The following is a 13337-nucleotide window of genomic DNA, read 5'->3' on the forward strand; positions in this document are numbered from 1 at the left end:
AGCACAAAGAGTTGTCCCCGACCGATTGTTGCGGACTGGCACAATCCAAAGTCATGGACTACGTGCTGAGGGACGCACTAAAGCTTGGGGCAGCTGCCGCAAAGGCGCAATGGGGAAGGGTCGCTGTCTAAGACCTTTCTACCACAGCGCACCGAGAGACTGGGAACTGTTTAGAGCCCCTCGGGCTGTACAGATCAAAATGAAAGGCTGTAAATGATTGTAATATTGTTTGTACTGATGCACCTGGTGATACATTTTGTAAAAGTTTAACCTGGATTGTACCCTTGTAATGTTGTTTTTGAAATGGTTTTGAATGTGATTGAAGATATTTTATGAATAAAGTATATTTTTACAAAAAAAAAGGTTGTTCTCGCAGGACGAGGCTATCCCCTTGCACTTCGGATGTGCTGATGCCTGCGATGTCCCCAAATGCTGGATACTCGACTGCAAAATTTGTGGTAGTGGGGGAATGCGTTCGCGCTCTCCCCTGGTTTACAATTCAAAAAATAGACTTCAACTTGTTTGTTTAATGAGGTTCTTTGTTGTATCTTATCCAATGTAAACAATTTGGGCCACAAAATACTCTTTCGAAATCTAGACTCTTTTGTTTTCCCTCCCGCAACTATCCAACCCCCATTCTTTTCCTCCCTGCGATTATCAACAGGCGATTATTCCATCTCCGCATCATTTTATCGCTGTCATTTCTTTTGCGGCCGCCAAATTCCACGCGCCATTTTTAACCCCGTATTTGCCCACTCCAATATTCTCTCTCAAACCCCCATATAATACCCAACCCACCATCAAAACAGTCCCTGCACTCCTTCCAGCACCACCCTCCACCTCCCAACCCACCCCGTATCTCTCTGGACTTCGTTATAATATCATCATTCATATACATTCACCATTTAAAACATGCAACTGCGAACCCTCACTATTTCAAACATGTGCAAGTACCCTGTCCCCATGTACATTCTAATTACCCCCCTCCGAAATCAACAGCAGCCTCCTACCCCCTCTGTATAATCTCCCACTTCAACAGCTCACTCTGTGATTTCTACCTTCTCAAACTCCTGCCCCCCTCTCCCCATGTGTAAAGTCTTTCCCTGCCCCTTCTGCAGCTCACTTCCCCTGCTGTGTGTTTATCTCATAAACAGGCTTTCCATTCACTTGCCATTATTTCTTCAAGACTTCAATAGCGCAAAGCGAAGAAATAAACGGAGAAAGAAAGCTGGAGAGAGACAGAAAGAAATCTAAACCCAAAACCTCCGTAAAATGAATAGAAAATGACCAACAAGAATCCCATTTCTGGGCGGCTCCTTTGTTGTGAGTCGGACTCGGTGGAAATGGAGAAGAAACCGGGAAGCCGCGGCGAGGATGGGGGAGGCGCTGCAGCATCGCTTTAATGGGCAGCCCCGACCCCCAGCCCGGGGAGATCACCGCACGGCCGCCGGGCCCGGCCGCTCTCATTCGGCCTCTGAGAGCCGCACTCGCTGTTCCTGAGGCTGCGCTTGCCCCCCGCTCAGTTTCTCCATTGAATCCTGTTTCTCTCCTTGTTTCTCCCAACTCATATTCACCGCCTCATTTTCTTTTCTTCCTCTGAGCCCCTGAACTCCATCTGACAGGGTCATGTTGGAGAGCGGACATTGACTGTCCTGGGAAACAACAGCAAGAGGAGCTCAGAGGCCGGAGGAGCAAAGGAGCAGCGAGTTCAGTCACCAATCGGGGGCATTGAGGACTGGACCCTGAGTCAGTCAGTCAGGGGAGTCAGAGTGAACCCCTGGGGAATCAGTCATCTCTGAAAAATTAAATGAGTATCTCTTTTATCAACAACACAAGTTAACATTTCTCAGTGTTTTTTTATTCTTTGTTATCTCAATCCCAGGACATCTTTGTTGGAGTTCCTCAGGTCAGTGTCCGAGGCCCAACCATCTTCAGCTGCTTTACCAATCACCTTTCATCCATCATAAGTCAGACTTGGGAATGTATCGCTGTTCCTTCACTGTCGCTGAGTTGAAATCATGGGCCTCCCTTCCTAACAGCACCGACACCACGTGGACTGCAGCAGTTCAAGGAAGTGGCTCACCACCATCTTCTCAAGGCAATTCCAGCTGGGCATCAAATACTGGTCTTGCCAGTGACACCCACATCACATGAACAAATTAGCAAAAGGAAAGAAACTGGAATTGTCTGTTCTGAATTTCTATCCCTTACTGACTTTTGTAAACTCCTTTTACAGGATACTTGAACAGGAAGATTTGCTGACAGGAAACTCAAAGAAAACATCACGTCAAAATCTGACAGATTCACTCAATACATCAGGAGCTGGATATCATTGAATCTTTAATATAGAAGGAGAAATGTTTTACCAATTGCACAGCCTGAAAAACCATTGCACCATTCACAGCGAGGACAAATTGTGTGGATGAGATTTGAACTGACCATCCAACACGGACAGCCACAAGGACACCGGCACCATGGTGAAACCGTGGAATTGTGGGAACTGTGGGAAGGGATTTGGTTCCCCATCAAAGCTGGAAATTCATCAACGCAGCCACACTGAGGAGAGGCCATTCACCTGCTCCGTGTGTGGGAAGGGATTCACTCATTCATCCAACCTTCTGAGACACGAGCACATTCACACTGAGCAGAGTTCAGTCATCTGCTCCGTGTGTGGGAAGGCAATCAGTCATTCATCAAACTTTCTGAGGCACCAGCAAACTCACAGTTTAGAGAGGCCGTTCACCTGCTCTGTGTGCGGGAAGGGATTCACTCATCCTACCTGCTGACACACCAGTGCATTCACACTGGGGACAGTCCATTCATCTGTTCCTTGTGTGGAGAGGGATTTAACCGATTATCCAGGCTTCTGACTCATCAGAGAATTCACACTGGGGAAAGTCCATACACCTGCTTTATCTGTGGGAAGGGATTTAATCGGCCATCCAAACTACTGACACACCAGCGAATTCACACTGGGGAGAGGCCATTCACCTGCTCCATGTGCGGGAAGGGATACACCAATTCATCTGACCTGTTGACACATCAGCGAGTTCACACTGGCGAGAGGCCATTCACATGTTCCATGTGTGGAAAGGGATTCATTCGGTCATCCCACCTTCTGACACATCAACTTGTTCATACTGATCAGAGACCTTTTAAATGTTCTGACTCTGAGAAGACTTTTAAAAGTGAAAAGGATCTGATTACACACCAGCGAGTTCACGAGTGACTATGGGGATTGAAATCTGGTTACTGTTGCCGTTAATCCTGCTCAGGATTGAATTCTTTCATTCTGACAGCTGGAGTTTGTTTCTGCTGAAATATAATTGTGCAAAGGTGGGTGGCAGCTCAGAAAACTGGACAGAATTTTAAAAAAGAAAAGAATGACTGAAAGATTACTAAAGAGGGAAAAGGTCGAGAACGAGAGAAAGCTAGTTAGAAATATAAAGACAGATAGTAAGAGTAAATATTTATATTTTAAAATGAAAAGAGTTAACAAAGTGAGGGTTGCTCCTATAGAAAGTGAGTCTGGGGAGTTAATAATGGCAGATGAATTGAAGAGGGATTTTGCATTGTCTTCACTATAGAGGATACAAGTAATATGCCAAGAATGGCTGTATATCAGGATTTGGAAGGGGGGAAGAGCTGAAGAAAATTACAATCACCAGGGAAGTGGTACTGAGCAAATTGTTGGAGCTGCAGACTGACAAGTCCCCCTGTCCTGATGGATTTCATCCTCGGGTCTTAAAAAAAGTGGCTAGTGAGATAGTTGATGCGTTGGTTTTAATTTTCCAAAATTCGCTAGATTCGGGGAAGGTCTCATGAGATAGGAAAATAGAAAAGGGAGGGAGACAGAGAGCAGGAAAGTATAGGCCAGTTAACTTAATATCTATCATAGGAAAAATGTTACAAGTGTTATAACAGGGCACTTAGATAAATTCAAGGTAATCAGGCAGAGTCAACAAGGTTTTGTGAGAGGGAAATCATGCTTAACCAATTTATTGGGGTTCTTTGAAGAAGTAATAGGTGCTGTGGATAAAGGGGAACTGGTGGATGTTGGTGTATAATTGCAGAGGGCTTTTGATAAGATGTCACATTAAAGGTTATTGTGGAAAATAAAATCTCATGGTGTAGGGGGTAACATATTGACATGAATGGAAGATTAGCTAGCTAACAGGAAACAGAGAGTGGGCATAAATGGGTATATTTCTGATTAGCAGAATGTGATGGTTAGTGTGCCACAAGGATCAGTGCTGGGACCTCAACTCTTTATAATTTATATAAATGATTTGGATGAAGAAACCAATGGTATGGTTGCTAAATTTGCTTATGACACACAGGTAGGAAAATAAATTATGAAGAGGACATAAGGAGGCTACAAAAGGATACAAATAGGTTAGGTGAGTGGGAAAAGATCAGGCAAGTGGAGTATAATGTGGGGAGATGTGACATTGTCCATGTTGGCAGGACGAATAAAAAATCATATTTAAATGGTGAGAGACTGCAGAGCTCTGAGATTCAGAGGGATCTGGGTGTCCCAGTGCATGAATCGCAAAAGGTTAGTGTGCAGGTACCACAAGAAATTAGCAAAGCTGAAAGAATATTATCGTTCATTGCAAGGGAAATTGAATACAAAAGTAGGGAGGTTATGCTTCAGTTATACAGGGCACTTGGTGAGCCCACATCTGGAGTACTATGTGTAATATTGGTCTCATTATTTAAGGAAAGATGTAAATGCAATGGAAGCAGTTCAGCGAAGGTTTAGTTGATCATTACCAGGAATGGGCGGGTTGTCTTATGAGGAAAGGTTGGACAGACTAGGCTTGTTGGACATAGCATGTCAAACTTTGTTTTTCACACATTGTTGTACAATTTTGTCTTTCGTACCTGAGTGTTTAACATCACCTGGCTGGAGCTCAGGAAGGACAAACAGGGGGAGGATCATACAGCAGGAACAGAACTTCAGCCTGGGCGCAGTCCTTTAGGGTCACACTGAGAGGGACAAATGGCACTTTGGTCTTTCTCATATTTCTTCACTGACAGCAAAACCCACATGTGGATTAATCCTGAGGTGTGTGAGAAATGTGTCACAGCCACTTCTGTGCAGTATATACAGCCTAAAGATGACCAAGGTCAGGCTGTGGAGTCCAAGGCCACGTAGAAAAATGGATGGAAAAATACAAACTCCCTGTAAATCTAACCCTCTGATTTCTGTTTGGAATCATTGGGTTTCAAAGTTCCCAGGCACCGAGTAGAAGGCTCCTTTACAACTGTGGTTGTACACAACCTGAGTCAGGCAGTCTGGAAATGTGCTGTTAAATCAGAGATTGGTGTAAAAGTGTGCTCTGTTCCTGACTGAAACTGAAATGGCAGGAATAAGTCTCCAGTTTAAAAATGACTGTGGTGATTATTCTGTGAAGTTTTTAAGGTTTATTGGTGACAGTCCTGAGTCCACTACTTTAAGCCAATGTCAACAACAACTTGTATTGACATAGCACCTTTAACATAGTAAAACGTAGCTAAAAGTAAATAGTGTAAAGTCTGTATTAAAATAACACAAGGAGGAATTCACAGGATCCTTTTAACTCCTGGGACAATTATACAACAGACATTTGATCTCCAGATAAAGAAGGACCTGCACCATGTTTCCAAGAATTCCCTGCTATATTGATGTGTGTGTGTTAGATCCCAGGATTTTGTTGCAGTCTTCCTCAGTATTAACTGTACTTCCCAATTTGGTAATCAATTAATTCATAAATAAATCAGTTAATCACTTCCTCATGTCATTGTACACTGTGCTACTGAATTAAAGATTTAATGAACTGTACAACAAAGTTTTGTTAATTGGGAATTCTTATCTGTGATTTACTGTAATTCTGCTCCCAAATTTTAAAATTGGGTTTCTGATTTCTGAGTCCAAATCGTTTATATAAATTTGAATAACAGTGGTTCCAGCATTGCTCCCTGTGGAACATCAATTCCCACCTTTTACCAGTCTGAGTTGCTACTCTTAACCTCTTTTCTCTGTTTTCTGTTTTGTAACCCGCTTGTTATCCATAACAGTGTGCACAAGGTGACCAAGATCAGGCTGTGTGGAGTGAAGGGCCAGGCAGCAGATGGATGGAAAGATGGCTACAAAACCGAAATCAGAGGGTTAGATTTAGAGGGAGTTTGGAGCCATCTTTTCATCCATTCTGCTCTGTGGCCTGACCTTCACCGAGACCATCAATATAAGGGGAATTATCCGGAATACCAATAGGAAAGTAGAGGCTGCAATTATGCAAAGATGTTCTGCATTGTCTAAAATCTCCCACCAGGGCTGATCACCAGAGTGGCCATAAACCGCCTAATATCTATTGGTGGCTTAGCTTTTTGTCATTATGTCTGTTCAAGATGTTGTCCATTATAGATTAAGGTTCAGAGAAAGTGCTGGAATTAGATAGTCAAAACTGCTTTGAGTCCCTGGAGGGTGATGTTTACTTGAATTTCTATAACTTTTTGGTCCTTACAGACACTGATATTTTATCGCCAGTCTTAGTCAGTAACTTAGTTAGTTGGCGGTATGAGGCAAAACCTGGTCCACCTGATCGATAGGAAGTGAATTCATGTGGGTTTGTGTGTGTGTTGTGTCAATCCAAGTGGAAGGTCCCATGTCCTTTGTAACAACATGAAGAGTCTGGTTTTTTTTCAAGATCCCTTCCTTTCCCCTCACTATTATCCTCAGTTCAGAAAACCCTTGTGTACATCATCCTCCAGCATGCTACTGTCTCCACTAAATACTTCCATCGGTCTTACTAACAGATAGGAATGGGATCACTGATATCACAGGAATAATTTCTGAAATGCTGCCATTCTGATTTTAAAGCTTCCTGGAGTAAGACATTGATCCAGACCTTCTCACCTAACACCAATCCTTATCCACATCTGAGTTCCAGATTTTAATGTGATTGTCCCATATGTTTAGCATCTGTCCATCTGTGAGAGATGATGGGAATGCAGCCTCAGAACTTTGGTGAGATCAGATGAGACGATCTGCTGCACTTCATCTGATGGCTGAACAAGCCGATTCTGTAAAGGCAAAAGTGCCTCGTATGAAGGTTTTCCTTACTCGTGTTGCGAGATGATTTCTGCTGACACCTTGTTTGTCTGTGTTGAAGTTTCTGAAACGACATGTTGCTGTGGTGGTGAACTCCTGCCCACAGCTGGTGTTTCCAGTTGCATCAATCATCAATTAGCTTCCCACTTGTCATGATTAATGTTGAGGGCTTTCATGTCTCATCTTTGAAGCATTGTGATTGTGCAATATGGAAAACATGTTTAACCTCTTTAAACCTGGTTCAGTACATCCCCTCCACACACATTACAACAAATTGTCTTTGAGATCAGTTTTTCCTTTACATTCTGTATTGTTCTGAATATTAACCTTATCCCTGACCTGTCCTAACCCTCCTGCAGGTTCATTTATTGAAACCAAGGACTCCCCTTGTTCAAATGGTGAATTCCCTGTCTGCCCAGTTATTTCTTTAAGTTTGTGCCTTGTTTCACCATGTTCCCACATTTCAGTAACAAATATTGAAATATTTGTTCCACACCCACAGGGTTTCATCTGTTTAAAGCCACAAGCAAGAAAGGTCCAGTTTTCTCCTGAAGTTTGAGGCAAATCATCTTCCAAAATGATGCAGAGTTTCAGCCAATGAGGGAGATCCTGGTTAGGCCCCGCCCCTCATTCACTCCAATTGGCTGGAGGGCCAGCCGCACCCCTTTGGTCCTGCAACCTCTTGCTATTGGCTCAGAGCTGCCGTCAATCACCCAGGCATTGTGATGGGAGCATGCGCAGTGTGGTTGCTGGACATCAGTGCGCAGGTGCAATCCCGCCTCGAGTTTGGAGCATGGGCAGTGTGTGAGGGCAAAGGAAAGCTGCTTGTTTGTCAGGTCCGCAGCCGGTAAGATAAAGGGCGGAATTGCAGGAGAGATGCAACCGGCGGGTGGACACGCAGGTTTCGTAAACACCTTGAGCCGCTCTGAAGCCAGAATAACAAGCTACCGGTTCCTCGCTGGTATCTGTGGGCGGCAGTTGCCCCGATCCGCGTTCCTCGGTGAGAGGCCCGGATTAACCACCGCCATCTTGTGCAGCAGGGCGCATGCGCGCTCATCCCTGCCCCTGTCAGCAGGAGGAGAGAATATTGTGCATTTCTATCTTGGACTGACAGGGATGGATTTTGGAAAATTCATTGATTTTATTGTCAGTCTGCAGACAGGAGCTGGAGAACTGAACCCAGGCAGAGGAGAGGGAGGGAGAAAACTGGGAGTGGAGGAAAGAAATGGTGGAGATGGGTTTGGATTTCAGCCCAGGGAGGAGGGAGAGTGTGTGGGACGGGAATTTACAGCTTTGGGGGAACAAGAGAGAAAACAATATTCCATTAAAACTAGAATTGTCTGTTCTGAATTTCCATCCCGGACTGACAGTGACGACTTTTATAAACTCGTTTTCCAGAGTATTAGAAGGGAAGGATTTGCAGATGTGAAACTCAAACCAAACATCTTCTGACAGAGTCAATTGATTCACCAGGACCTGAATATTCTCAGACTTTGAATGTGGAAGGAGAAATGTTTGTCTGTTCTGTCAGTGGGGAAAGATACTGAACTTCAGTGTCACTGGATAAACACCGAGGCACACACACACACCCGAGTGAGAGTGTTCAGTGAACTGACTGTGGAAAGAGCTTTAACCAGTTAAACAGCCTGAAAAAGCATCACATCGTTCACAGTGAGGAAAACCATACACATGTTCTGTGTCTGGACAAGGTTTCAACTAATCATTCAACCTGGAGAGACACAAGGACACCCACACTATGGAGAACTGTGGAAATGTGAGGACTGTGGGAAAGGATTCAGTTACCCATCCCTGCTGGAAAACCATCGACGCAGTCACACAGGGGAAAGGCCATTCACCTGCTCTGTGTGTGAGGAGGGATTTACTCAGTCATCTGGCCTTTGGTCACACCAGTGAATTCACACTGAGGAGAAGCTATTCAGCTGCACTTCCTGTGGAAAGAGGTTCAGGCACTCTTCAGCACTCACTGTACAACAATGCACCCAAACTGGGGAGAGGCCGTTCACCTGCTCCGAGTGTGGGAAGGGATTCACTCAGTCATTCCATCTTCTGACACACCAGTGAGTTCACACTGGAGAGAGGCTGTTCACTTGCACTTCCTGTGGAAAGCGTTTCAGACAGGCATCCTCCCTCATTTTACACCAGCAAGTTTACACTGGGGAGAGACCGTTCACTTGCTCCATGTGTGGGAAGGGATTCACAGTTTTACCCACCCTGCTGAGACACCAGCGAATTCACACTGGGGAGAAGCCATTTAGCTGCACTTCCTGTGGGAAGAGTTTCAGGCAGTCATCCAACCTCACTGCACACCAGCGAGTTCACACTAGGGAGAGGCTGTTCACTTGCTCGCTGTGTGGGAAGGGATTTGCAAAGTCTTTCAACCTGCTGACCACCAACGCACTCACATTGAGAAGAGGTTATTCAACTGTCGGTGTGTGGGAAGGGATTCACTCAGTCACGATGCCTCCTGAGACATCAGCAAGTTCATAAGTGACTGCAGGGGTTGGATCCTGCTGTTCTTGCTGCTTGTAAGCTTGTTTAATATTGAAAGTCTGGCAATATTTTGTTTCTGCTGATGTTAACAACCCTATAACTGGCTGGAGTCTAATATTCTGAAGGTGTCACTGATTTTCAGGGCTGCAATGTCCCTTTTTAAAAGCACCATCTGTGATCCTTCCCCTTAATTTGAAAAACTTTCAGCAGGACCCCCTTGACAAAATTATGAACTTTTACTACAATCGTAAATTGATATTTGGTGAAAAATCTACAATTCAGTGTCTGAAAGATTCAACTGCAGGGATCTAAATATTTTTTTTCAATGCCAATGGGAAGAGGATAACCAGGGAAAGAGTAGGGCCCATTAGGGACCAATGGGCCTTGACATCTTGACCAACATTCAAGGCTATGGGCCAAGTGCTGGTAAATGGGATTAGGTAGGTAGGTCAGGTGTTTCTCACATGTTGATGCAGAATCGATGGGCCAAAGGGCCTCTTCTGCACTCTGTGATTCTGAGACGATTTCAGGTGTGACGGGAAAAATGCAGAGACACACAAACCCAGGTTAGAGCATTCCTGAAGAACTGTGTTCAGTTCTGGGCAACAAACATCAGGAAAGATAGAATGGCCTAGGAGGGAGTGTAGCACATATTTACCTGAGTGATCTGAGCTCCAAGGGTTAAGTTACAGAATGAGATTACACATAAGAGTCACAGAGTCATTATGGCACAGAGGAGGCCATTAGACTCATTGAGTCCATGCCAGCTATGTAGAGCAATCCAATCAGTCCCGTTCCCCTGCTCTATCCCCGTATCCTTGCAAGTTTATTTCCCTCATGCTTCTGTCCAATTTCCTTTTGAAATCACTACCATGTCCATTTCCACCCCCCTCATAGGCAGTAACCTCCAGGTCATCACCACTCACTGTGTAAAAATATTCTTCCTCACATCTCCCGCAGCTTTTACCCAAAATTTTAAACCTCTGTCCTTGAGTCCTTGTATGATCAGCTGATGGGAATAGCTTTTCTTTGTCCACCATATCTAAACCTGTCATAATCTCGTACACCTCTCCCAATCTCCCCTCAACCTCCTTTGCAGGAACCATTCTGGTAAATCTCCTCTGCACCTTCTCAATGACCTTCACATCCTCCCTAAAGTGAGGTGACCAGAACTGGATGCAATTCTCAAATTGTGGCCTAACCAGAGCTTTATAAAGAATTCAACATAACTTTCCTGTTTTTGTTCTCAATATCACTATTTATGAAGCTCAAAATCTAATCGGCTTTGCTAACCACTCTCGTAATACATTCTGTCACCTTCAGAGATCAAAGCCATGAAGCCCCAGGTCCCTCTGTCCCTGCTCACTCTTTAGAGCTGTGCCATGAATAATATTTTCCCTCTCCCTATTCCTCCTGATAAAATACATCACCTCACTGTGAGGGTTGTAATCCCTGGAATTTATAAGATTAAAAGCTGATTTGATCAAAGTTTTTGGGATATTGGAACTGACAGGATAGATAGAGAGGAACTATTTCCACTGGTTGGGGAATCTAGGACCAGTGGGCAGAGGCTAAACATAGAATCAGGTTCTAGCACCTTTTCAGGGAAAGGGTTCCAGATCAGAACAATTCTCTGTTGGTGCACTTCCCTGTTTTTGTACTCAGTACCTCTATTTATGAAGCCCAAGACCCCCATATGCTTCACTGATACCCCCTCAATCTGTCCTGCCACACGAAATTGGTTCCACAAATGGTTTAATCATCACTTGTACTCACAGAACCTACATAATGATACAAGATTTAAAATAGTTCCTGTAATATGTGCCCTGAACACCACACACCCGTCCCTAAGGTTATGTCATCCCATCTACAAGGACCTTGATGTTAGGATGATAAGGGAATTATCCAGGAATTTCATAAGTCAGAATGCAGGGAGAGAGATGGGTGGACTATGACCACCCAGTAGCCGAGACCCCGGTGTTAAGGCAGTTTTGGGAAAACACCGCGATCGTCCCTGTGATAGTGACACCAGTAAAAAGGGTGGAGGGAAGAGAGGGATCAGTGACTGGGCTGGAATAGGGGCCACGGCTGGCACGGCCGCTGGGAAGCACTTAGACATGGAGAATATTTGGGAACAGGACGAGGCTGTGAGGCAGCAATGGACAGGAATCTTCAGTAAAAGAAATAAAAGGCAGAGAGATGAAATCCTGGAACAACAAGAAGGAGTGAAATCCAGAAAAGAGATGGTGGACGGACGGATCGAGAGAAAAGGAACGGTCAGTGAGATCATTCAGCAGAATAAGATTGAGATGAAAAGTCAGAACATGTCTAAAGCTGTTCCCTGTGTGATGTAAGGAGGGTTTTTATTGGATCAGATACAACAAGGCCAGGAGGACATTGAAAAGCAATAGAGAGTCCAACAATAGAGAGCCCAAAGGGTCTGGAGGGGGGAGAGTTAATAAACTCAGGGAATCACAGGCTGCACGAACCTCAAGTGTGACCCCAGACCCATTGTAAAGCAGTGAACAAATAAATCCCTGATTTTACTGAGACTCTTTTCCGTGTCGCAGCTCCTGTAAATACTGACGGGAAAGGGACCGGAATCTCAGGAGGCTCCAAACCGCTGACTGCTCGTGTGGAAGTGATCTCCAATCAGATTAACGTGCTTCTGCTGTGAGTATTCAATAAAGTGTCTGAACCTTTCATTGTGCTTCCTGTCCAATATCCCCCTCATCCATGGACTTTCTGTTTTACCAACTGGGGGAAACAAAATGCCCGTTCACTGATTGGTCTCGATGGCGGCTGGTTTATCCAGAATGCCCTGTGGGTCAGAAGGTCCCCTATCAATGAGAACAGGAACCCAGAGCGCCAGCGTGGGGACCGGGCTGTGCTCTGAGGCAGGGGCACAGCTGGGCGATGTTACTGAGGTGGAAATGGGTGGTTTTAGTGATTTGTAGTCAGAAGCTCAGCTTGGGCTGAAACATGACAACAAGATTGTGAACAGTCTGGTTCAGCCTCAGAGACTGCAAGAGGGATGGAGTCGGTGGTTAGGGAGTGGAGACAATGGCTTTCATCTTCCCAACATTTAAATGGAGGAAATTTCTGCTCATCCAGTACTGGATGTCAGACAAGTTAGGACAGTGTGTGAGTTGGAGGTGATGGTGTTCATTGACACCTGTTACCTTCATACTTCTAGGTAGTGGATGTTGAGGGTTTGGGATATTCTGCCAAAGTTCTGGTTGAGCTGAAGATGTATTAAACACATCTTCACCCCCTGCACCTCCCACCTCTCTCTTTCATCCCATGGAGGCCGGAGTCTTGTGTAGACCCAGACCAGGTGACAGGTTCCATTCCCTGAAGGACATTAGTGAACCAGTTGGGTTTTTATGACAATCCGGCAGTTTTCGTGGTCACTTTTCCCTCGTGCCGGCCCCACAAATTACCAGATTCATTCAGCTCAATTTCACAACCTGCATTTGTGTTTTTGTGGATTCTCTCTCACACCTTTTTTTCTGTTTTAAATCAATTTCACAGGGTATTAGAAGGGGATGATTTGCAGTCGGGAAACAGAAACAAAACATCACAGCAGAATCTGACATTCGCTCGATTTATCATAACCTGAATATCATTTGATTTTGAACATGGAAGGAAAAAGTACCATTCACAGTGGAGAGAAATCGTACATGTGTTCTGTGTGTAGACGAGGCTTCAACCGATCATCTGGCCTGTC

General features: G+C 44.7%; 1 protein-coding gene and 1 non-coding gene across 2 annotated transcripts in view; both read left to right on the forward strand.

The window, feature by feature from the left end:
* The first annotated feature begins 325 nt into the window (after positions 1-325).
* LOC144698588 (U1 spliceosomal RNA) lies at positions 326-490 on the forward strand. The gene has a single exon (XR_013580535.1). It is a non-coding gene; the product is annotated as a U1 spliceosomal RNA (small nuclear RNA).
* A 7751-nt stretch (positions 491-8241) lies between these two features.
* Positions 8242-13337, forward strand: part of LOC144696927 (uncharacterized) — an 84730-nt gene continuing 79634 nt past the window's right edge. Inside the window, exons 1-2 of the mRNA XM_078568643.1 lie at positions 8242-8943; positions 9280-9504. Of these exons, the coding sequence (XP_078424769.1) occupies positions 8786-8943; positions 9280-9504 (383 nt within the window). The 5' untranslated portion in view covers positions 8242-8785. The remainder of the gene's footprint in view (positions 8944-9279; positions 9505-13337) is intronic.

Source organism: Cetorhinus maximus, chromosome 23 (genome assembly GCF_964194155.1).
Source record: "Cetorhinus maximus chromosome 23, sCetMax3.hap1.1, whole genome shotgun sequence".
NCBI lineage: Eukaryota > Metazoa > Chordata > Chondrichthyes > Lamniformes > Cetorhinidae > Cetorhinus > Cetorhinus maximus.